The sequence below is a fragment of the Scyliorhinus torazame genome, chromosome 9, assembly GCF_047496885.1.
Source record: "Scyliorhinus torazame isolate Kashiwa2021f chromosome 9, sScyTor2.1, whole genome shotgun sequence".
Classification (NCBI taxonomy): Eukaryota; Metazoa; Chordata; class Chondrichthyes; order Carcharhiniformes; family Scyliorhinidae; genus Scyliorhinus; species Scyliorhinus torazame.
The window spans coordinates 31,569,851-31,596,365 of NC_092715.1; the positions used below are offsets into that span (position 1 = coordinate 31,569,851).

Below are 26,515 nucleotides of genomic sequence, written 5' to 3' on the forward strand. Positions count from 1 at the left end.
CTGTAACTTTGAAACCTTACTCATGACCTCACTACTCTCAACCTCCTGTATACTGGAGCTACAATTCAGGTTCCCAATCCCCTGCTGAACTAGTTTAAACTCTCCCGAAGAGAATTAGCAAATTTTCCCCACAGGATATTGGTATCCCTCTGGTCCAGGTGTAGACCATCTCGTTTGTAGAGGTCCCACCGACCCAAGAATGAGCCCTAATTATCCAGAAATCGGAAACCCTCCCTCCTGCACCATCCCTGTAGCCACGTGTTCAACTCTTCTCTCTCCCTATTCCTCGTCTCGCTATCACGTGGCACGGGTAACAACCCAGAGATAATAACTCTGTTTGTCCTAGATCTAAGTTTCCACTCTAGCTCCCTGAATTCCTGCCTTACACCCCTATCCCTTTTTCTACCTATGTCATTGGTACCTATGTGGACCACAACTTGGGGCTGCTCCCCCTCCCCCTTAAGGATCCTGAAAGCACGATCCGAGACATCACGGACCCTGGCACCTGGGAGGCAACACACCAACCGCGAGTCTCTCTCGTTCCCACAGAATCTCCTATCTATCCCCCTAACTATGGAGTCTCCAGTGACTACTCCTCTTCCCCCTTCCCTTCTGAGCAACAGGGACAGACTCTGTGCTAGAGACCTGTACCGCATGGCTTACCCCTGGTAAGCCCCCCCCCCCCCCCCCCAACAGTATCGAAAGCGGTATACTTGTTATTAAGGGGAACGACCACAGGGGATCCCTGAACTGACTGCCTCCTCCCAGCCCCTCTCACTGTCACCCATCTATCTTTATTCTTCGGAGTAACTACATCCCTGAAGCTTCTAACTATAACCACCTCTGCCTCCCGAATGATCCGAAGTTCATCCAGCTCCAGCTCCAGTTCCCTAACGTGGTTTCTGAGGAGCTGGAGATGGGTGCACTTTCCACAGATGAAATCAGCAGGGACACTGGCGGCGTCCCACACCTCAAACATTCTGCAGGAGGAACATTGCACTGCCTTCCCTGCCATCCCCTCTAGATAAAAAAAGAAAAAGAAAGAAAGAGCTTACCTGTTATTCACTCTACCCCTTAGGTTAAAGGAGGTGGAAGGGTGGGATACTCTACAAATGTAATGTCCAGGGTTTAGAAACTGCACAACTTAAATAAGGTAAAAAATAAAACACTTAACCAGCAACCATTGCGTCCCACACAAAAACAGCAATCAGCTGTTATGGGCCTGAGCAAACAATTTAAATCTTTACTACTTACCCAGCAGTTGCTCTGTCCTCACTCCAACTGGATTCAGCTGGAAACTCACTACAGTAAGGTTTTTAAACATTTACTCCCCTTCTCAGCAAGCACTCACTCAGGAACCACTGATAACACCTCAGGGAAAATAAAAACTACTTACCAGTCATCAGTCAATCACTTACCTGCAGGCTGTGACATCACAGTTCAACTTCTTTCTACTTCTACCTGCTCTCGGGCCTTCCTCTCAGCTGGAATCCAGCGGTTGTTTTTTTTGGGTTAGAGGAGGGGGTAGGGAGGGAAACACTAAAGAAGTGCTTCAGGTTTAAGTGTCACTTGACAACAGCTCCTCCACAAACCATCTTCAAGTTACGGTGACCACAATGCACGTATGCATGTTTCCCCACAACAGCCAATCAGCAGCTCCACTCCACTGCCCTCTGCTGGATGCTTGTCTTTACGTGAACAGCTAGTGTCTCTTGCACAGGTAAACCTTCAAGTTATGGTGACCACAATGCACGTATGCAAGTTTCACCCGCAACAGCCAATCAGCAGCTCTGCTCTACTGCCCTCTGCTGGATGCTTGTCTTCACTTGAACATCTAGGGTCTCTTGCACAGGTACACCTTCAAGTTACGGTGACCACAATGTACGTATACAAGTTTCCCCCGCAATAGCCAATCAGCAGCTCTGCTCTACTTCCCTCTGCTGGATGGGACCCTCTCCAAAGGGTTATTGCTGTGTGGAATTCGCTTTTCCAGAAAGTAGTGGAGGCTGGTTCTTTTAATTTGTTCAAGGCAGAGTAAGAAAGATTATTGTGAGGCAAGGTAGCAAAGGTGATGGAGGGCAGACAGGAAAGTGAAGCTGCGGCCACATTCAGATCAGCCATCATCTAGCTGAATGGCGGAGCAGGTTGGCAGGGCCAAAGGGCCTACTCCTGCTCCCATGTTACCAAAGTGCCTGGTGGAAAGATGAAGTGCTGTGCCTCAAGCTTCCGTCGGGTTTCGCTGGAACAGTGCAGCAAGCCAAGGACAGATAATTCTGCTGGGGGGGTAGCAAGGTGGGAAATTAAAATGGCAGGAGGCCGCCGGAAGTAGTGGTTGGTGGGGGGGGGGGAGGGGGGGCGGGGGTGGGTGGGGGGGGGTGGCGGGGAGAATGCTTGCGGATTGATTAGAGGTACCACTTCATGGGAAACCGTCGTCCAATCCACATCCTGTTATCACTTCAATAATCAGGATAAAAATCTCATTGCACTGAATAACATTCCACTATCTAAAAAAACACCAGCACACAATCCGAAACAGAAAAAAAAAGTAATGAAATGCACTGAGACAGATTTATAAAGTGCTTTTACATCCTCGCAATATCCCATGGTACTATACAGCCAATTAAGTATTTTTGAAGTGTACACATTGGTATAATGTTGAAAAATGTGGCCGTCAATTTTCAAGCACCCACAGCAATGGGATAATTGATCTTTCTTGATGGGTTGTTGAGGGGATAAGTGTTACTCAAAATGCGGGAGAGAACGTCCCTGTTCTTCTTTTCACGTAGACATGACAGATCTTGTAGATTCACTCACGAGGCCAGATGAGGTCTCGGTTTAACGTCTCCTCCACTAGCAATCCTTCCTTCCTGCATCAGGAGTCTCAGCTTATGTTATGTGCTCAAGACCCCAGTAGGAACCCCTGGGAGTGAAATTATAGAGGGATTAAAAATACAATTTTTCCACACTTTTGCTTATGAGTTAGATAAACTTGGAATCGTAGAATCCATATAGTGCAGAAGGAGGCCATTCGGCCTATTGAGTCTGCAAGGATCCTCTGAAAGAACACCCTCCATAGGCCCACTCCCCCTATCCCTGTAACCCCGTCTAACCTGCATATCATTAGATACTGATGGGCAATTTTAGCATGGCCTATTCACCTACCCTGCACATCCTTGGACTGTGGGAGAAAACCGGAGGAAACCACATAGTCACGGGGAGAACATGCAAACTTCACACAGATAGTTAACTCAGGTCCCTGGTGCTGTGAGGCAGCAGTACAGACCACTGTGTGACCATGCCGGTGATAGGGAAAGTTAATTTAACCCGTCAGCCATCTAATTGGCCAGTGAAGAATCTGTTAATTTTGCAATTGGTGGAGAAGGCATTGCACCATGAGAATAGACATGATCGTTGACCAACAGGGGGGAAGTGCAGTGGCCAGGTGATTGGAGGGAGGAGGCCATGTGACGAAACCAGCCCAGAGGTGGCCACCCGAGTCTCGCAGAGCTTGAATCCATAACCCTCTGACTCTATGATTCTATGAATCTATCTGTGACTCAGAGCGCTCCCATTGATCCAAGGCTGACATACTGAATGCAACTCAAAAGAAATGTAAATGAAACAAAGGTTTTAGACAACTCACCAAAGATAACAAATGGACTCCTAACAGTGCCTGTGGAAAATGCAAACAACAATTCCAAATGAGGGGCAACACGGTGGTGCAGTGGTTAGCACTGCTGCCTTACAGCGTTGAGGACTCAGGTTCAATCCCGGCCCCAGTCACTGTCTGTGTGGAGTTTGCACATTCTCCTCATGTCTGCATGGGTCTTACCCCCAATCCAAAAAGATGTACAGGTGAATTGGCCATGCTTAATTGGGAAGAAATAATTGGGTACTCTAAATTTTTTAAAAAACAATTCCAATGCATTTATTTTGCAGCATGCTGGACCATAGGACCAGAAGATATAGAAGCAGAAGTAGGCCATTTGGCCCAATCAGTCTGCTCCGTCATTCAATGAGATCATGACTGATCTGATGGGATTAACCTCAACTCCACATTCCTGCCTTATCCTCGTAACCCTTGATCGCTCTTGCTGCCTTCTGTAAAGTAACATTGGAATTACGGATGGAGCTTTCAACCTGTGTTCAGGTTTCCAGCTACTTCCCGCTCTTGGTCTGAAAATAGCAGCTCGTCCCTGATGTACTAGGACACGGATCTGTCATTCTGAAGGGCTAATTTCAGTTTGTGCCTTCCCTCACTCTCATCCCCACGCAAAACTGAAAATCAATCCTCACATGAGAAGGAGGCATTCTGACAAAACTTGTTGCAAATTCATTGTGGACGTGTAACATTTATCCATCTTCGCTGCACTAGAAGCTCACGGACTGAAGTAGCAGTCCAAATTTCTAGAAATCGGGTAAATACCCGAGGGTGATCCAAAGGTGAGAGATATACTTGTGTGAGGGACTAAGGCCACTTTTGATCAGTGCAAGATTGGTGCTATAGCACAGAAGGAACTGCGCGTACCAAAATCCAACAGATGTTCTCATCCTTAAGGGGCTGGCTATAAATGAGACTTAGAAGTTAAATCCCGCCGAACAAAGAAGGTTAAAGGAGGTAATCTGCCAGAAATGTTCAAAAATATGGAACGATATGAGACAGTAAATGAGTGAAGGATTACTCCCCTGATTGGTGAATTGGGAGAAATGGAGGATAAGCTTGAGATTAGTACAAAAGCATAAAGAGGAAGGTTAGAAGGATTTTTGTTTTCAGGCAAAGGCTTATTGAAATATAAAATGCATTACTGTGAGTAGCTATTGAAACCAAATCAATCACACAATTAAAGAAGAAATCACATAAGCACTTGAGGAAGAATAATTTTGAGAGCATATGGGAAAGTAGATAGTTTGAATGCAGAGAATACAAGGCATGGGATTCTCCAACATTTGCTCTCGCCCACAGCACATCCCCGCTCGTGGGTTTCCCAGCGACGTGGGACGACTTCAAAGGGAAAGCCCATTGACAAGCGGTGGGAGTAATGAATCCCACTGCCAGGGAACGGCGTGCCGCTGAGAAACACGTGGCTGGGAGACCGGAGAATCCATCCCAGGAAGTAAGAGCAGGGGCAAAACGCATGGGTCATTGAGCCTGCTCCACCATTCGATACAATCATCCCTGATCTTGGGTTTCACTTTCCTGCCCGTTTTCATGATTCCCCGAGAGACCAAAAATTTGTCTATCCCGACTTTAAATGTTTTCAACAATGGAGCATCCACAACTGCTCCGAGGTAGAGAATTCCAAAGATTCACATTGAATGAAGTAATTTCTCTTCACCTCAGTCCTAAATCATCAGTCCCTTAACCCGCCATTGTTGTATTTCTGTGTTTGCTTAATACAAGCTTACCAATGTCACACTGGATGGGTAAACTAAATGTAAATTTGGTTTATTTGAAGGTGTACCTACGAATATACATACAAATGTACGAAATAGGAGCGAAGCAGGCTGCTATAGAATTGCTCAACAGACAGGTTGATGATAAAGATCAACAGCTATTGTTAATTCTTTTACACCACATGCTGCTCGCTAAACTGAATACAATTTGGCACAATGTCTGCAAGTCACATGGTTTCCATCCTGATGACTGATTAATTAGCATATTCTCTCTTAATGAAATATCATAACCCCCCCTGTTTTGGACTTCTCGACCAATGGAAATAATCTCTTAGTGTCCACCCTATCAAGCCCGTTCAGAATCTTACATGTTTCAATGAAATTGCTTCTCTTTCTTCTAAACTCGAGAGACTATAAGATCAATTTACTCAGTCCCTCATCATAGGATAATCCCCCTCACCTCAGGGACCAATTTAGTTAACCTTCGCTGTACCGCCTCCAATGAAAATATATCCTTGATTTAATTTAATAATCTTTATTGTCACAAGTGGGCTGACATCAACACTGCAATGAAGTAAAGTGAAAAGCCCCTAGTCGCCGCACTCTGGCGCCTGTTCGGGTACACAGAGGGAGAAATCAGAATGTCCAATTCACCTAACAGCACGTCTTTCGGGGCTTGTGGGAGGAAACCCACGCAGACATGGGGAGGACATGCAGACTCCGCACAGACAGTGACCCAAGCCGGGAATCAAAACTGGGACCCTAGCACTGTGAAGCAACAGTGCTACCCACTGTGCTGCCGTGCCGCCGTACTGTGCTACCGTGCCGTCCCCACTGTGCTACTGTGCCACCCTTTCTTAAAGAATTTCATAATGGTATTATGATCGCTACTTTTCAGTGAATCTTTTACAATGACATTACTGATTAGCCCTGCTTCATTGTCACAATACTAAATCTAAGATAGCTTTATCACTGGGCGGCTCTACAACATATTGCTCCAAGAAACTGTCACAAAAACATTCTACAATCTCATATTCCAGATCACTCTCGCCAATTTGTTTGTTGCAGTCCATATAAAGATTAAAGTTCACTACAATGATTACATTGCATTTGTTAACAAGCTCCAATGGTTTCCTGTTTAATGCTCCATCCAGTAGGATGAAGATAGCAGCAGGCATGACAGAATGAAATTCTTCGGCATGTGAGTTTCAGTGATTCCATAATGGGGTTTCGTAGATAGGGAGAAATTGTTTCCAATGGCAACCAAAGTGGCAGACTCAATGGTAGCTGTCAACATAAATTTAGATATGCCCTTGAAGGAGTAACATATGGGGGATAGAGGGGAGTTTGAGACTAATTGGATAGCTTTTTCAAGGGGGCAGCATGGGTTTAATGGGCTGAATGCCCTCCTTCTGTGCTGTATTTTTCACTGCAACCACTTTTGTGCTGAGGAAATATTATCGGAGGAGGGAAGGTTTACGAACTATGAATCAATATATATTTTGGTTTCTTATCTCATCTCATGTCTATTTCTGTGGGACTGTCTCTGGAGAACAAGGCTGAGAATGAGATTTATCATTATTCTACTTTTACATGGAGAGTTACAAGCATCAGACATTTCAACTTGGATACCCTGCCGGTTTGATGAATACTAAGACTACCTTAACAATCTCCCAACAATCCATCATTTTAAAAATAAATTTAGAGTACCCAATTCATTTTTTTTCCAATTAAGGGGCAATTTAGCGTGGACAATCCACCTCCCCTGCACATCTTTGGACTGTGGGGGCGAAACCCACGCAAACACGGGGAGAATGTGCAAACTCCGCATGGCCAGTGACCCAGGGCCGGGATCGCACCTGGGACCGTGGTGCCATGAGGCAGCAATGCGAACAACTGCGCCAACAATTCATCTTAACTACAGCTCCCAGTAACCCCTACTGCATCTCCCACCCTAATCACTCTTGTGAAGTGGTCGGTTGCTATATGTGTAGGTTGTTGTTGTGTTGTTGCGTGGTCACTTTAAGAGTTTAATCACATGATATTCGTGACATCATCGGCTACTGCGCGGGCTTTCAGTCAGTTTCAACTAAGCCATTGTAATAATAATAATCGCTCATTGTCACAAGTAGGCTTCAATGAAGTTACTGTGAAAAGCCCCTAGTCGCCATATTCCGCCGCCTGTTCGGGGAGGCTGGTACGGGAATTGAACCTGCGCTGCTGGCCTTGTTCTGCATTACAAGCCAGCTGTTTATCCCACTGTGCTAAACCAGCCCATGTTATACAGTTCACAACCATCCAATAAACCTCTTGTTGATTATTGCGATCAACCCATGTGCTTCAGCATTTTCATTTGTTTATCCTGCAAGTACAATATTAGTGTCATGTCTTTACCTGCTGCTGCCTTTTGCAAAACTCTCCAACTTGGTAACAAGGTCAGTTGATATTGCAAAGTTCAATATTATGGCAGTAAAATTGGTCTTGGGCAATGGGCAACAGCGAACCAACATGCCGGTTTACACACATAGGAACAGGAGCAGGCCATTCAGCTCCTTGAGCCTGTCCCGCCATTCAATGAGATCATGGCCGATCTTTGGCCTAACTCCATATACCTACCTTTGGCCCACATCAAAAAACAAAGAACAATACAGCACAGGAACAGGCCCTTCGGCCCTCCAAGCCAGTACCAGTCATGATACCACCCTTGGCCAAAACCCTCAGCACTTCCCAGTGCCAGATCCCTCTCTACCCATCCTATCCATGTATTTGTCGAGATGCCTTTTGAACGCCATTAACGTATCACAACCTCCCCTGGCAACACATTCCTGGCACTCACCACTCTCTGTGTCAAAAAAAAATCCCTTAGTAACTTTGCTTAACAAAAATCTATCTATCTCAGATTTAGAATTAACAACTGGCCTAGCTTCACCTGCTGTTTGTGGGAGTGAGTTCCAAACCTCTATCACACTTTGCATGAAGAAATGCTTCCTAACATGCTGACTTTCTTTACCGCTGGCTTCAAAGGGGACTTAAAGACAAACATATTTTTATACATTAGCATTGATGTTTTCATCTTTCAGTTTGTCCATCCAGAGAAAAGTATAATCAGCATGACTTACGAACATGCAAACATTCAAAATGAGAACAGTAGCAGCAGGCCATTTGCCCCTCGAGTCTTCTCCACCATTCGTTAAGCTCATGTTTGATCCGTTCAGGGCCACAATATTTAGGGTCCCTTCTCCGTGGGCAAAATCTTGTAATGGCCGCTAACTCTCCTTCATGGGATTTGCCCTGGCCAGAACTCACAACGCAATGTTCCCAGACTCTCCCCACTGGCGTAATCAGGTTCACGACTGAGAGAGAGGTGTATGTGGGGGTGGCGACGATGTTGGGGGGGGGCACTGAAGTCCCAGTGTTGGCTATGGCGGTGGGCCTTTGAGATCGGGACGCCTGTCCGACCTCTGTAGAGCCAGTCTTGCCCGCTCAGTAAGCCCGGCTCTGCCAGAGTAACGGCGCAAAACACCCCCCCCATGCTTTTTTATTGATCCGTGGGAGAAACAGACGGGTTTTCAGTCAGAACCTGACACATTTGTCGGAAAATTCCACCCTGTGTTTCTCATTCCACACTCCCAGCTTCCCCCAATAACTTTTGATTTCCTCGCCTAACAGGGATCTTATTTATTTCTGTTGATTCCCAAATTTCTTTCTCTGTCAGTCTGGCCTCAATAAAAGTTGAGATGAATTCGCACGTAAAAAGAAGTTATTTATTTAGCTTGCAAGCTTAATTCATCTTACAGAAACATAAGAGACATTCAGCCTCTTAAGCTCCAGAAAAACGACTGAACAAAGAGACAAAGGGATCTCTGCAAAATCAATTCAAATGGTATCAAGTTTCACATACTCGACGGACATAGGTCAGCCTATGTCCCTCCTGACCTGTTTGATCTATTCTGATTGGCTCACTTCCAATCCCTTTCTCTGGCCCCTATCAATGCAGCATCACTCTCATAGACACACCTCTTCCTGCTTTTTCCATGCGGTCTCAAACCCCTTTGTCCCTAACTGCCAGAATCAAAGTGGCTTATTTCTACTTTAGTATCTCTAAAGTAACTATTTTATATCACATTCGTCATTCCCTCCTTTTATCATTCCATGATAACCGAACTATCCAATCCATAGCTACGGTTCCTCATCTAAATAGATCCGTCGCTGCATTTCCAATTCCTGTCTTAGCCCCCCTTCATCTGCCTCACCCTCATGGATTTTAACAGTTAAATTTTTTTTTTCGGTGATTGGGGCGGTGATCTGATCCAGTGCACCCCGCATTCTACCCATAACACATTTAAGGATGGCCAGGCCCACAAAGATGCAGCCGATAGCTACCACTAGATACATGGCCATATTTATCAACCAGTCCTTCCATCCTCCAAATCCCCAGTTACCCCAAGAGCCAGGATCCTGCATCCCGTCCAAGTGATCCCGTATGCGATCCATAAATTTAGTGATGTTAGCGGTCAAGTCCTGAACTCCCATGATACACTTGCCCTGTACTATGGCGCATACCCCACCCTCACGGGCCAGAAGATAGTCAAGAGCATACCGGTTCTGCATTGCAAACAACCGTAGCTGAGACAACTCCTTAGTTATTGCCCCGAGGGCTCCCAAGGTTTCATTTCCCAAGATGGTAAGGCCGCAAATAAAATAATTCCGATCACTGACAGCCAAGGAACCCCCCACACCTCCCAGTGTCAATACGCTCAGAATGCCCCACCCGGCTGAGTGGCCCCGGTTGGGTGCAAGAACCTGAGGTTTTTTCCAGTTCTCGCAAAATTCAGCAGAGACTGCCCGGCGTGCTAACTGATTATGCAGGTTCCACGCCGAAGGGCAGGGGACTGTGGTAGGGACTAGAGTCCCTATCGCAATTCGGCGGGGAAATGGGGGTGACAAAACGTTGGTCGCTGTACCATTAAATAAAAAGTAGTATCCTTGTTCCGTGTAGAGACTAGCATCACAATCAGCATATCGGTTGTGAAAGGATCTCCCAGTAGCCCAGTTTATCCAACTTTGAAATGCCCATTCGGGCCGCCCAGCAATGCGGAAAGCCCTAGTCCCAACAGTGACATGAGAGACATTCGCCCAGCCACAGAGGAGCTGGAGGCTGGCGTTCAATGGAACGCAAGTGGTGTTGTAACAAACGCATTGGCCAGACGCCTGGGTGATATGGCACCTCCTGTCCGTACAGGTGGGAAACAGACATGTTATATTTGTGTCCACCTCTACCAGCAAACAGCCATATCCTTCACTGCTGAAGCAATTCTCGTACGACCGGGAATCCCTATTGGGAGTGAAGTGGCTAGGTATGTACGCCCTCCACCGTCACAGCCTATCGTACTGTGAATGGGAATTATCCCGAGGAAGGGGAAGGCAAATAGCCAGTGGTGCTGAACCCGGATCGTAAGGAAGAGTGACCTGATCGGGCAATGGTTCGGAATGCTGACAATGAACCACCGTTTGGGGAGTGCCCCAAAGCGGTGAAACAGAAAATAACCTAGACACCGCTGCGGCGTTTGGGTAGCAGACAACCCGTCCCTGGCCATACAGACGGTGGTAAATCTGGTAGAAGAGATTCATACTACCCGGGTTTTCCTCAGTTTGGCCTTTAATTAACTTAAGTGTATCTCCCCGTAACCTACGTTCCAGCTGTACTTCCCTTCTCATACGCCCCGTCCTCTCTCTAGTCCCTTTCTCTTTCTCATAGCCTCTTCCTACACTCTTCTGACAGCCTGATTTTACCTTTATTGTACCACTCTTAACACATCCAAAATCAAATTTACATGTATTCCAAAAACAAGGCAATGTCCATATAATGTTCCCTTCCCATCGCCGGGACCGGTGCAACTGCTTCATGACTCCTGCATTCTCCTTAACTTTGATGACCTTCCATGAGTCGATACCATGTCCTCGTATATGGGGGCAGCGAAGAACATCACCTTTGCATAGGTGATGTATCCTTGTAGATTGGTTGGGGCTACACAGATACATAATATTCCCCTTTTCCATGTCCATCGCCAATAACACGCCAAGCGAAGTGAGGCCAAATATCAGACAGACGATGCGTAGCCACTCCATCATGCTCCACACCTGTAAAATAGCACTGGAGAAGGGGGGCAGGTTAGTATCCGACCTTTTACAGTAGTGGAGATGGACTCAATTTGCAGTGATGTAGGTGGACCCAAGCACTTCGCCCCTCCACTTTAACTGCTGTGGGGGTGGTAAGGAGAACTTGGAAGGGCCCGTCCCATCGCGGCTCCGACCCCTTCCTAGTCCAATTTTTGACCATGACATAGCTACCGGGCTGGACTGAAAGTGAGCTAGGTACTGGGGGCAATGGCTGGTGAGCCGCGCGGACTTGGCCATGGAGTTCCTTGAGCACTTGCGTAAGGGCTAGAACATAGGTGGTCATTTCTTCAGTCATCTGATGAAACTGAACCGCCTGGGAACCTGCAGGCTCCAAGGAGTTCTAAGAGGCCTGCCATAAAGAATCTCGGCGGGAGAGAGCCGGGCTGGTCCCGCAGGTGTAACCCGCAGCTGGAAGAGGGCAACGGGGAGCAACTTAAGCCATGTCAGTCCCGTGTCTGCTCTTAATTTAGCCAATTTAGTTTTGAGGGTCTGATTGTGTCTCTCAACCAACCCGGCCGCCTGCGGTCTGTAAGCACAGTGTAACTGCTGGCGTATGCCCAACTGGGAGCAAAACTCCTTGTTAATTTGTCCAATAAAATGAGGCCCATTATCAGAACTTAACTGAGCTGGTATACCGTACCGGGGAATGATTTCCCTCATCAAGACTTTAACCACAGTAGCAGCTTTATTATCGATAGTCGGATACGCCTCGACCCATCTGCTGAACACACCCACAATGACCAAAACATATTTGTAACATTGACACCTTTCCAACTCAATGTAATCCATTTGGAGCGTCTCAAAGGGACCACTGGGCAACGGGGTTTGCCCCTTCCCACAAGGGATACCTTTTCCGGTGTTATATTGCTGACAAATCAAACACCGATTACTGATACTTTGGGCCAACCCCTGCATTTTAGGGTGCCACCAAGTGTCCAGCAACAAATCACTAGTCCCTCGAGCCCCACAATGAGTTGCAAAGTGTACACATTCAATGACCCATAAAGCCAGCACATCAGACATACAAGTCTGATGTGCAGGCGTGGTCCATAAAGAGGAAACAGAATCATATGTACAACCTAACCATTTCCACATTTGTTTATCACTCTCAGGAGCGTCCTCCTGTAACCTTATGACGTCTTGGATGGTTGGCATTGACTTGTCAGAAGCAGACATATTTATAGTAGATCGTTTAGTCTGACTTAACATTTTAGGCACCATCACTTGCTGAATTTGTGCGGCTGTGCGCGCTGCACGATCTGCTCGTTCATTACCAACGTCAACTGGGGTTGTACCATTCGTGTGGGCAGCGCATTTAATAACGGAAATCTGCGCTGGCAGAAGGAGGGCCTGCAGTAGGTCATTAACTAAACCCCGGTTGGATATTTCTGTGCCTGCCGAGGTAAGGAATCCCCTATTCTTCCAGAGTTGTCCGAAGTCATGAACTACCCCAAAAGCATATCGGGAGTCAGTGTAGATATTTACCCGGCGATCTCCCCCAAGTATACATGCACGGGTGAGGGCAAAAAGTTCGGCTTGTTGTGCTGAGTAAGGGGTCTGGAAAGCTGCCGCTTCTAAAATCAGACCATCCTGATCTATGATTGCATAACTGGACAGTCTCCGGCCAGTGGGGCTTACTAATGCACTGCCATCAACATACATAATCATGTCAGGTTGTTCTAACGGAATATCACTCAGATCATCCCTTATTGTTGTAGTTTCCTGAATCAAGGCTAAACAGTCGTGACCAGGCGCGTCCTCATGGACAGGGGGACCGCTAAGAAAACAGGCTGGATTGATAGTGGTACAATATTTAAATGTCAGACGTGGATTGTTCAAAAGGTATATCTCATACCTATTCTGACGAGCTGCGGTAAGATGCTGAGTCTGCAGTTGCCCCAATAGTGCGATTACCGAGTGGGAGCTATACACCGTAATATCCTGTTGGAGAGTGATGTTGGCAGCAGCCTGCAAACTATTGTATATCGCTGCCAAGATCTGGGTGCAAACAGGGTGGCCCAACGCCACTGGGTCGAGTTTGGAAGAGTAATATGCTACGGGCCGGTGCTTGTCCCCATGTTGCTGGGTGAGTACCGCTGTTGAACATCCTTCCAGAACAGTACAGTATATCTGGAATGGTCGGTCGTATAGGGGCCTACCAAGGGCCGGTGCTTGTAGCAAGGCCTGCTTCAGGCAACGGAAGTCCTCGAGTGCCTCGGTGGTGAGAATAAAGTTTCCCTCTTTACTCGTGTAAGGCGTCAGCAGCTTTGTATAGACAGCGATGTTTGGTATCCACTGCCGACAATAATTCACCATACCCAGCCAATGACGAACCTCCTTGGCTATTGTAGGGGCGGGGAATTGGCATATTGGTTCAATCCTACTGGGTTCGAGACTTCTTTCTGTGGCTGTAAGTAAAACTCCTAAGAACTTAACTTTTCTCTGAGCCACCAAGACCTTTGCTTGTGAAACAACATAACCCAACGAGGATAGGTGGTTCAATAATTGGATCACATCATCCCTATTACTGGGCTCGTCAGGACTTGCCACCAATATGTCATCTACATACTGCACTAGAGTGGAACCATGCTCCAATGTCAAGGCCTGGAGTTGGGTCTGCAGACATCTGGAGAAGTGTGTAGGTGAATTGACGAACCCCTGTGGCAGTCGGGTCCAGGTATACTGCTGTCCATTGTAAGTGAAGGCAAACAAATATTGACTTTCAGTCGCAAGTGGGAGGGCAAAGAAGGCGTGCTGAAGGTCAATTACGGCGAAGACCCGGGCTTGAGCTGGAATTTGAGCCAGTATGTGGGCAGGGTTAGGGACGAGAGCATGTAACGGCTGTGCGATGGCATTAATTGAACGTAAATCCTGTACTAATCGGTACTGGTCTGGTTTGGCTGGTTTAGGCACAGCAAGTATTGGGGTATTGCATTCTGATTGGCAAGGGACCAAAATACCCTGTTTCAACAGTTCTTGAATTAATTTATCTATTGATGGAGCAGCTTGAGATTTCAGGGGGTATTGCCGAATGGAAGGTAGCTTTGCATGATCCTTAATCATTACCTTGATAGGTGTAACATTTGTCTTTCCCACTTGTGATGGGTATTCCGCCCAGACCTGTGGATTGACATATTCCAACACATCATGTCCCCTGTGATGCTGCAGTCGAGTGTTAATCGTTTCAGGAACCTCAAAATATTTTATGGTAGCGCCGTCTGGCATGACTTGAAGTGCGTAGTCTGTTGGATCTGAATGATCCACTGCCCTCCTGACCATTCGCCCCATATCCCTGGCATGGTACTGGTCATGGACCTGACGTGTAATATGAGGGCTTACCGAAGCTGACTGTGGCCATAAATGTGGTGATATTGTAACAAAATTGGCTGTACCTTCTTTTCCCATGACTGTGGCTGTAACCTTGACTGGCCATTCGGTCTCAAGTAATGGCCGGTATTTGTCCTCCAACTCCCTGTTTCGTCCAGTTCTGTCATAGGCCAGGGTAACGTGATGCAGTGACTGTTCAACGTCTAACGTCCACCACTGGGGGGTGATAGAAATATAGCACTGTTGTCTCATCCTCCATGATGTAACCGTTACCCCCTCATCTCCGCATTCTAGCTGTAGCTGGAAGATACACAGTAAATCCCGGGCCAACAAGTTACAGTCCAATCCAGTAGTCACTACAAACTGATGCTCTGCAGACGTATTCTCGTAAGTGACTGTCACAGGTTCAGAAATAGGATACTCACACACCTGTCCTTGGAACCCTGACAATTGCTGCGTGTGGTCGGATATTGGTAATTTAAGTGTTGATTGCACAGAAGACATAGCTGCCCCTGTGTCGATTACAAATGAGTGATGTTGATCTCCTATCTGCAGAGAGATAATAGGTTCCCTGTCCGATTGGAGAGTCCTTATGGCTAAATTAGCTAGTCAATCCTGTGTTGGGAAAGGGTTTTCCTGGGAGAAGTCAGTGTATCTCATCTGTCCTCCCCTTGGTGGGTACCCTCTCCTTTGGGTCGAACAATCTCCTTCTACTGTCTGTCTTTTAAAGGGGCATTCCTGTTGCCAGTGATCTACATGGCCGCAATTAAAACATGCATTGCTCCCTCTATTTCTGCCCCGGCCTCGTCTTCCAGTAGACCAATGGCCCCTCAGAGGGGGCTGCGGTTGTAGAGCTGTTGATTCGTTCGGTGGGCCATAAAAATGGGGTGAGGGTCCCTTTGGGTGGGTTTGGTATCCTCCTCTTCGCTGATCCACCCACCCAAAGTCACTATATTGGGGCTCCTGCTGGTAAACTACCATTTCTGCCGCTTGTTGGGGTCGCAGATCATCCTTTTTCATTACATACTCAGTCTTAACCTTTGTAACTGAGCCTCCTTCTTGGCCTACACCCTCCTTCCAGTAAAATCTGACTGCCCTTGCCATCTGGGAAGGGTCTTTCTCTGTCCAATTCATGTTATTACATTTCACAGCAGTAACCACAGAAGGTGGTAGGCAATGCATTAACATAGCACAGTATTGAGGGGAATTCTGACCATTTTGATACAGCAAATTGCCTGACTGCCCCCGGTAGATTTCATTAAAACGCTCCAGAAATTCCTCTGGCTCTTCAGTCTTCTTAGGTTTTAGGTCTAAGACAACAGAAAGATTTATGGGCCTTTGAAATGTGCTATTCAACGCATTCAAGATCTGTGTCCTTCTATCATCGTCTAACGCATAGGCCTGCTGGAGTGCGGCATGACTAGCATAATTCAGGTGGTTAAGATAATTGCGGTACTCTGCTGGGGTTAAAATCTGCTGGACTAGGGCCCAGAGGTCCCTTGAATCAGCTTGATAAATTGAGATGGTAGTTCTCAATGAATCCACAAAGGCAGCAGGAGATTTTTTTCTATCTGGGATTGTAGCCATAATAGCCATCATCTCACTGGGTGTCCATGGGAAGTAAACGTCTATCGTGGGGTTCGCTGCCGCAGTCCCTGGGTCGGGGTTTCGCATCTTCCTCATCGGTAACTGTCTCCGAATGTCACCAAAGGGGCACTCTAGCTATTTCCCCTGGTTGTTCCAAGACTTCAACGTCTCTCCCTGTCACTAGGGGGAGTTCTTTCTCTTCAACCGAAGTTGTTTCAGCTTTCTTTGTTCCCAAATCTTGTGATTTCTCCTTAGTTTGGGGAGACGTAGGTGATATGCTTAATTGTTTCTGGTGAGCGTCAAGCCCCTCTCTCGCTGTCCGAGATCTTGTCCTAGAGCTAACTGGGCTTGTGGGACAGAGTTCCTTTTGCTCTTTCGGTTGTGAAGTTGGCAAATCAGGACCCACACTATCACCCAAAAGGGCTTGAGTTTCTGGCATATTTGAAATCTGGGGAGCAATGGCTGGGTATATATTATTGTACTCTGGTGGTTCTGGAATGAGCGCAGACCATACTATGGGTGCAGACGGAACTTTTACTGACTTTTCCGAATTATTGAATTTTTCTTCTTCTATCAATTCAAGGCCAGCCATTGAACTACGTAGTTCACCTCTTGTGTGACCCGGGTCCTTCCTGTCTCTATTTGCTCTTTTTTTAAATGCACATTCCTTTTTCAAGATCTGTAATGTTTTTCGGTTACCCTGTTCACTAATTGAAATCCCCATTTTAAGGGCGTTATCCTGCCAGCTGGACAACATAATCTTATCTTTTTCCTCTTGACAATATTGCCTCCATAATCCAATTAATTCTTTAGTTTTCATACCTTGATTTTTTTTCCATATTTGTCCCTGGATTTTCTTAACCATTTCTAGGTCTTTGGTTCCCCCTAGTGGCCATTCATCTCCCATTTTAGTTCTTAACTGTGCTGACAATTTTCTAAAGTCCTTCGCTTTGTCCGGATACTTATCACATAATATTTGCAGTGGCATGCCTGGATCATTTGTGCTATCCAAGGAATTTCCCATAATCTCAACTAGTCCTTGGAACTGCGTTTTTTCGCCACTACCGTCCAAAGAGAAAATTTTAGCTTAATCAACTATATTTTTAACACACAGACATATAGAGGTGAACCATTTTCAATTGCAAATGTTACATCTACCTCGCATAACGTAACCCAACCGAATTAACTCACAAATAAAGTTGAGCCATTTATATTTTAAATGTTACATCAACAGTACAGCCTACCCCAGCCGAATTAACTCACAAATAAAGTTGAACCATTTATATTTTAAATGTTACATCAACAGTACAGCCTACCCCAGCCGAATTAACTCTATGAAATCCCATCAATTAAAATGCTAATCCCCAGACTGACCTGTGATTTCGTCGAGGCGGTCTTTCTGTGCCAACCGCGAGTGACCAGACTAATCAGACGATAAGAAGAGGGGAACAATCAATGCGCGGTCGTTTTCCAGTTCTACATTGAGGGCCCTTTGTTCCCCATCCTCCTGTTCATAATCAGTCTAATTCTGATTTCGCAGTTGGATCAGGATCGCCCTGAGAAATCCCGGGTTTCGGCACCAAATGTTGATTCCCAAATTTCTTTCTCTGTCAGTCTGGCCTCAATAAAAGTTGAGATGAATTCGCACGTAAAAAGAAGTTATTTATTTAGCTTGCAAGCTTAATTCATCTTACAGAAACATAAGAGACATCCAGCCTCTTAAGCTCCAGAAAAACGACTGAACAAAGAGACAAAGGGATCTCTGCAAAATCAATTCAAATGGTATCAAGTTTCACATACTCGATGGACATAGGTCAGCCTATGTCCCTCCTGACCTGTTTGATCTATTCTGATTGGCTCACTTCCAATCCCTTTCTCTGGCCCCTATCAATGCAGCATCACTCTCATAGACACACCTCTTCCTGCTTTTTCCATGCGGTCTCAAACCCCTTTGTCCCTAACTGCCAGAATCAAAGTGGCTTATTTCTACATTACATTAACTAGTATCTCTAAAGTAACTATTTTATATCACATTCGTCATTTCCGCATTAGAAATGCTCAATGACCCCGCCTCCACCGCCTTCTGAGGCGGGGATTTCCAAAGTCAGACAACCCTGTTGCTTTAGAAATGAAGATTAAACCAAGTATCCATGCATATTCACAAAATCGCAAATAGTGAGCTATGGACTATTGATGTGGTGCCACATTGTTTTACACCTGTTCCTTTTTTGTGTATTATTGCAGAAGAAACTACTTGTTTGAGTGCCACAGGCCATGATTCATTATTCCAATGTGGGGAGACGATATTAGTGGTAAAGTCACTGGGCTAGAAATCCAAAGGCCCAGGCCAATGTTCTGGGGACATGGGTTCAAATCCCACGATGGCAGTTGGTGAAATTCAAACTTGATCAATAGAATCTGGAATATAAAGCTAGTCTCATATGATAACCATGACTCCTGTTCATTAATCATCATTGAGAGAAGGACATCTTCCATCCTTATCTGGCCTGGCCTACATGTGACTCCAGGCCCACAGAAATGTGATTGACTCTTAACTGCCCTCTGAAATGATCTAGCAAGTCTGGGGCAGCAAACACTGGCCTTGCCCAGATCCCAGTAAACAGAAAAGCAAATCTTCAACCACTCATATGTAAAGTATTCAAATGTTTCCAGGTCACATCCAGCCAAAATAATTGAGCAATGGTTACTGTTGTGTGTATCATATACCTCTGAAAGCCTGGATTGGTATCCAGGGAAAGACTTGCATTTATATAGCACATTTCATGATCTCAGGGCATTCCAAAGTGTTTTTAATGGAGTACTTCTAAATTGTGGCCATTGCTGTGATGTAGAAAACACAGCAGCCATTTTATTTTCCCATGATCCTTTCATGGGGTTCACTGGCACGGCCATCATTTGTTGCCCATCCCAATTGGCCTTTGGACTGAGTGGTTTGCTGGGCCATTGCAGAAGGCACTTAGGAGTCAACAACGTCTGGATTAACATGTGGATCAGGCCAGTTAAGGATGGCAGATTTTATTCCCTGAGTGCATCAGCTGGGTTTTTGCAACAATTGATTATAATGCTCATGGACACCATGACTGAGCCTAGCTTTACATTTACATTCCACCAACTACTGGGGCTGGTTTAGCACAGGGCTAAGTCACTGGCTTTGAAAGCAGACCAAGGCAGGCCAGCAGCACATTCAATTCCCGTACCAGCCTCCCCAAACAGGTGCCGGAATGTGGCGACTAGGAGCTTTTCACAGCAACTTCAATTGAAGCCTACTTGTGACAACAAGCGATTTTCATTTATTTTTTTCTTTTCACTGTGGTTGGATTTGAACTCACGCCCCCAGAGCATAAGCCTGGGCGCCTGGATTATTACACCAATGACATTACCACTACACCACCATCGCCCCGTTGGATTTGTACACAGAAAGGTGCCACAAGCAGCAATGAGATAAAGCCTAGATAATCTGTGCTAGTGATATTGGTTGAAGTATAAATATTGGCCAGGACATTGGGATGAGCTCCCTTGCGCTCCTCGAAAATAATGCCACGGGATGGTTTACATCCACCTGAGTGGTGAGACAGAGCTTTGATTTAACATCCCATCCAAACATGAGCTCCAGCCGTGGAGCGTTCCCTCAGTAATGCACTGGGAGCATCAGCCTGAATTATAGCTTCAAATCTCTAGCTTGCAGATGTCTCTAATGAATCTCCCAAACTCTCCCTGGTGGGGGTGAGAAAGGACAGTTTCATCTCTCTGAGTTGACAAACATGTGGGCCGGGATTCTCCGTTCCCCATCGCTAAGATCGGGAAACCCGAACAGGCGGAGAATCCCGCGGCGGGGCAAAATCGGGGCTCCCGTGGGTGGCAAACCAGTCGCAAGTCTCAGTGCCCACCCTGCCGGCCCAGTGTTCATGTCGACGTCTCTCCTAGCACCAGCGGGAAGCAATCTGGTTTTTCTGCTGGTGGAGTTGGACTCCGGAATGGAAAATCCCTCCCTTTATGTAGTGGTTCTTCTTCTTTTTTGAAAAAATATATTTTACACTCCTCCTTTTCCACATTTTCTCCCAAATTTGCACCCAACAATAAACAATAATCAGTAATGAAGGCAATGTCAATCCCCATGTCAATAACAACGATCCCATCCTCCCATCAAACCCCGAACATTAGCCCGCATGTTAACATAAACAAACGACAAAAAAGAATCAGGAATCACCCATAGTCATGTAGTGGTTATACTCCTTGATTCGTAACCAAACTCTGGAAAAAATATGGGAGTGAATTCTCCGCCTCCCCAGCCGCGTGTTCCACGGTGACGCGCCGTTGCCGGGATTCTCCATTCCCGCTGCAGGCCAATGAGATCTCCCATTGTGACCACCCAACGCCGCCGCGAAACCTACGGGTGGGGTGTGCTGCCAACAGAACGGAATATTCCCCCTCCCGGCAAAGAATTCACCCACTGATTTTAATTTTGATCTGGTTGAAAGTGTGATGAAGTAACAGCATAAAAATAACTTGTAACCACTGAAATGTTGTTTTTTCAGAGGTTCCCATTCGGTCCCAATGAAGATCGTTCCTACGGCTGGACAGATGGGCTGAAAAGAAAAGATTGGCACAACTATGAAATCATTCAGCAAGATCTGATGCGTTCAGGTATGGGGAGTGGCGAATTGTTGTTTGAAACTTTACATTATACTGTCTCAATAATTCCTATGGGTCCAACAATTCCAAACAAAAAAAAAAACAATTTGAATTTGTTTGCTAATGGTTAATGGTGGGATAGAGTCCATTTCAAAACGAAGGACATGCATAAGTTTTCACATAGTGTAGATCTCCCAGCAATGAATGTTAATGTCAAACCCAGGGGCATAGCTAGGAAGCCAACTGCAGAAGAAAAATTACAATCGCACTTGGGGAGATAATGGCACAGCGGAATTGTCACTGGACTAATAATCCAGAAACCCAGAGGGTTTTATGGGGACCTGGGTTCATAGAATTTCATAGAATTTACAGTGCAGAGGAGTCCATTCGGCCCATTGAGCCTGCACCGGCTCTTCGAAAGAGCACCCTACCCAAGGTCCACACCTCCACCCTAGCCCCATAACCCAGTAACCCCACCCAACACTAAGGGCAATTTTGGACATGAAGGGCAATTTTGGACACTAAGGGCAATTTTATCATGGCCAATCCACCTAACCTACACATCTTTGGACTGTGGGAGGAAACCGGAGCACCCAGAGGAAGCCCACGCAGACACGGGGAGGATGTGCAGACTCCGGGAGGATGTGCAGACTCCGGGAGGATGTGCAGACTCCGGGAGGATGTGCAGACTCCGCACAGACAGTGACCCAAGCCGGAATCGAACCTGGGACCCTGGAGCTGTGAAGCAATTGTGCTATCCACAATGCTACCGTGCTGCCCTAATCCCACCATGGCAGATGATGACATTTGAACTCAATAAAAACCGAAAAGAACATGTCATAAAAAAACATCTGATTCACTAAAGTCCTTTTAGGGAAGGAGATCTGCCATTCTTACCTGATCTGGCCTACATGTGACTCCAGATCCACAGCAAATGCCCTTTGAAATGGTCAAACAAGCCAGTCAGTTCAAGAGAAGTTAGGGATGGCCAATAAATGCAGGTCCAGGCAGCAAAACCCAGATCCCCATGAATGAATAATAAAAAAAACACTTACAATTATATATCACTTTCTTGTATTGAAATATTTTCAAAATTCTTCAGACTCTGAATTCCTTTTTGAATTGCAGTGATTTGTTAAGTGAGCAGACATTCTGCAGCACACACTGAGATTCTTTTGTCCGAATGTTACCTGAGGTGATGGCTTTGATTGCTGGCTTTCAGCTCGAATCAACAATCTTGTCATCCAGACTTGAGTGTGTCCCCAACCAATCAAAGCAGGATCATGCCTCAATGTATAGAAATCAGAAAAAAATATCTTAATGAGGGATAATGTATCAGCATTAAACTGGTGTTTTGATCTCTGGCCTCAGAGTTATTTGGTCACAATATGCATTTGCAATATAGCCAGATGTTCACATTTAGGCCCAGATTTTCACCAGGGCTGGGAGTGTGGAGAAGGGGCATTTCCTGGCTCCGGCAATCCGACCCATGAACAAGAGGTCAGGAAGCAGACGTTTTCATTCCGGGGGGTAGGCTGGTTTAAATGCTGGACCCAACGTGCCTGGAACATGTGGAGAGGCTGCCGGGTGTTCGAGTGGGCGGGGTGCAAGGCCTGCCTCGGAGCTCCAGCAATTTGTTGATGAACAAAACAAAAACACAACCCTTCACCCCTCACAGCTCGCACACTCCCCATGCCCCATCCATGCCACCTCATGTTCCGACTCATCCCTCTATCTCATACTCCATATGCCACCCTGTGCCCCTGTACACACCCCATCACCCTATGCCAATCCATGCCCTCTGCTCATCAACAGACCCTATGCCAACTCCATGCTCCCTACCCACCACCCTTTTCCCTTACCCCCGCCATGCCAACTCACCTAGTATCCACCATGGGCCTAACCTCATGAGCCATGCGGACATAAAATAAAGTTATGCGCTATTGATGATGTCACTATTTTAAAAAAAAACCTAATTGATAAAAATATTCCACATATTAACATTAATTCAACTAATCTCTTATGAGAACAAATATTCCTACTCTATAAGTAGAGTAGGCACACTTAGCAGGCACCCCAATGTGATAATGTGAAGTCGTAACATTGGTCATGCAGCACATATCAGAAATGACAACCCTCAGATCGATGTCAACAAAGTTAAATATCACACTGTTGTAAATTCCACACTTTTTAATAAAGAATTTAAAGCCCTGCTGTTACACATTTGATAGCTTGACCGCTCTGAGGAGCATTGATAGGTCAATGAGTTCTGATAGTTCTTTGACAGCATTGACAGTTGTTGACAGCTTGACCGTTCTCTGACAGGTGGCAGTTCCAATGCTTTTTAATGCACTTTCTACCCAAAATCATATCTACTTTTAACAACCACAAAGAGCACTGACCTGTGCCAAAAGGTACCTTAGCTTTCCCAAAGGTGTCCCGTGGTCATATCCAAAGGAGTATGTAACTCTCCAAAAGGATACCTTGGCTATTCTAACAAATCCACCAGGATCAGACCTGCTCTAGTCGACACACTTTGGGACCTCACCGAAAGAAATCAATGAGTGAGGCCAGCTATTAATTTCTGTGGGCAGCTTTCCCTCTAAACCAGGAATGTGCTATTTTGAATCCCGTCGCTAGTAATCTCACTGAGAAACACACGGCTGGGGAACCAGAGAATCCAGCCCATTGGAATTTATTTAGCTCGGCACTAAGACTTGTTTTGTTTTTGCGATTGTATTATTAGTTTGTGATTTGAGCAAAGAAAATGAGTCCCAGTCATAAGAGGGATGAGCTTTGGAGATGGCTTGATCAGCTTGTGGAATTCAGTACGTTGTATTGTAATTGAAGTATTGTATCTATGTTGAGACATAGGTACCTCTGCGGCAAGGGTCACTCGCAAAGGGGGCGGCCTCCGCCATTCAGGAGTGGGGGAGGAGGGAATAGTAAAAAGCCATAATCAGGAAGGAGGACGGGAGAAAAAGTGCAGCTTTGGGAGGAAGGAGAGAGCCTGTGACTGTCAATGGAGGAAGAAAGGCCCCAATCAGCAGACGGAAGGGAGGTCGGTAACTCAAAATGGCCATGCAGAGTTGGGGGAGGCTAATGCCTTCCTTTAGGGATTCGAGGTGAGCAGTCCTGCCACTCGGCCCACAAGGAGTGCTGTAAAAGGCCTTCACCTCGTGGAACTGGCAGCCCCCTTTCATAGCCACATTTCCCGAATGCTTCCGCAGCCCAAATTTAAATAGATCCATTAAGCACCTCATCTCCCCACAGTGGGACAGTCAGACACCCAGATAAAGGTGCGGGGGGGGGGGGGGGGGGGGGGGGGAGAGGTGGGGGGCACCTGAGTGAAGCACTGCAGTCGCGTTATCCATGTTTAACACATTAACCTCTGACCCGACTTTCTCTATCTATGGGTGAGTTGGGGGGAGGTTGTGAGCTTGTGCGTGGCAAGGTTTAACGTCAAGGCCCAAGTCTCCAACCGGGTGTGTGTACAGTTCTGGTGGCTCGATGATAAACCTACCAAGCTGCACTCTGCAATAATTGACGTTAGATGCTCAGCTTTGTACCAGCTCACCTCTTTGTGCTTACAGAGGAACACAGCCTCTCAAGCACTCACAGTAATTATTAACCTCTCCAACAATGTGCCACGCAGAGCATGTAAGGTCACAACAGATGGCAGAACATGACAAGAAAGATGGCAGGTGATACATGCACACTTGGCAGCCTGAAGAGTTTCCAATTTTTAGACAACCTATTAACGTCCCTGATTTTGAGTGCTGTCAGGGTAACACTCCTTTTATTTACCAGTCTTCAGCGAATGCAGATTCTCTTTCCCCAAGGATCACCTTATTTTAATGGGTGACAAGATTCCATTTAGGTTTGCTGTGTTAATTTATTTCAGTCTGAACTTAGTTGCCTTCATTGAACCAAGTGACAGAGCTGTGTGTTAAACTCTATCACACGGGACCGGCACGGTCAGACTCCTTATTGCAAATCAGTGACGCGAGTTCAAAGCTTAACTGCGCCTTAAACCCGATGGTAAAGCTTCAGTCTCGTCGAGAATCAATTAGTAGTTCATTTAATCCGACTCCAATCTTGAGCCATCTTCCTGTTCGTACTGATGCGATGCCTGCAGGATAAAGTGCAGCAAACTAAAGAGCCGTGTGCAGGAAGGTGGGAATAGAAAGGGCACCTGGGTGCCCTAGGGCTGGCAGAGTCAGGATGGGCCAAATGTCCTCCTTCGGTGCCGTACCTTTTCTATGGTTCTGAACGCACCCTCACAATGCACTTCCTGAAACGTTTTCTTCCACTGTGCTGCTTCACTTCCCCTGTAGGTTCACAGCCTTTTGGTAACATGTTCCAGAAAGTAGGATGAAAGTTTCAAAATAGTCTAGCGGAGCGAAAAGGGCTCCGAAGTTAGAGGAGCAGTACTTTTGCCGAGGTTGTAAAACTGGAGGAGATGGCAGAGATACTCGGCGGGTGAAGAACATGCAGCAAAGTTGAGGATAAAAGCTTTTTGAATTTAATGCGTTTTGAGGGGGGAACGAGCAGCCAGCGAGGACAGGAGTAATGGATGTGCAAAGGGGGAGATGGTGGTGTAGTGGTAATGTTACTGTTCTCACACTCCAGTGGCCCAGGCTAATGCTCGAGGGGCACTGGTTCAAATTCCACAGCAGCATCTAGGTGGCATGTGGCCCTCAATATTGGGGCTCGGCCCCCAAAGATGCGGAACATTCCGCACCTTTGGGCCGGCGCGATGCCCGTCTTATTGGCGCCGTCTTTGGCGCCAGTCGGCGGACATCGTGCCGTTGGGGGAGAATTTCGCCCCAGATCTACTTTAATGTGGTTGACTCGTAGATGGCCTCCCCAAACCATACAAACCAAGACAAATTTGGGATGGGTAACAAATGCCGGCCTTACCAATGACACCCACATCCCGTGCAAGAATTAACGAAATTTATTTCCTCTTCGGTGCACATTTGTCTGGGTTTTCTGGCGGTGAGCTCTGAGTGCTAGCGGCCATTAAAAAACTTTGAATCTGGCCACGTCGTCATGATTTAGCAGAAGTAGCTTATTGGAAATCCTGAAATCGTGGTCTGTCATACACTGGATTGGATTTGTTTATTGTCTCGTGTACCGAGGTACAGTGAAAAGTATTGTTCTGCGTGCAGCTCAAACAGATTATTTAGTACATGAAAAGAAAATGCATAATAGAGCAAACATAAAATACACAATGTGAATACATAGACACAGGTCATCAGGTGGAGCATACAGGAGGGTAGTACTACTCAGTAGAGAAGATGTGTGAAGAGATCAGATCAGTCCGTAAGTCCATCAGTCCATACGAGGGTCATTCAGGAGTCCAGTAACA

General features: G+C 46.2%; 1 protein-coding gene across 1 annotated transcript in view; it reads left to right on the forward strand.

The window, feature by feature from the left end:
* galntl6 (polypeptide N-acetylgalactosaminyltransferase like 6) overlaps positions 1-26,515 on the forward strand; it is a 1,697,721-nt gene that overhangs the window by 577,308 nt on the left and 1,093,898 nt on the right. Inside the window, exon 3 of the mRNA XM_072515756.1 lies at positions 21,045-21,153. Within this exon, the coding sequence (XP_072371857.1) occupies positions 21,045-21,153 (109 nt within the window). The remainder of the gene's footprint in view (positions 1-21,044; positions 21,154-26,515) is intronic.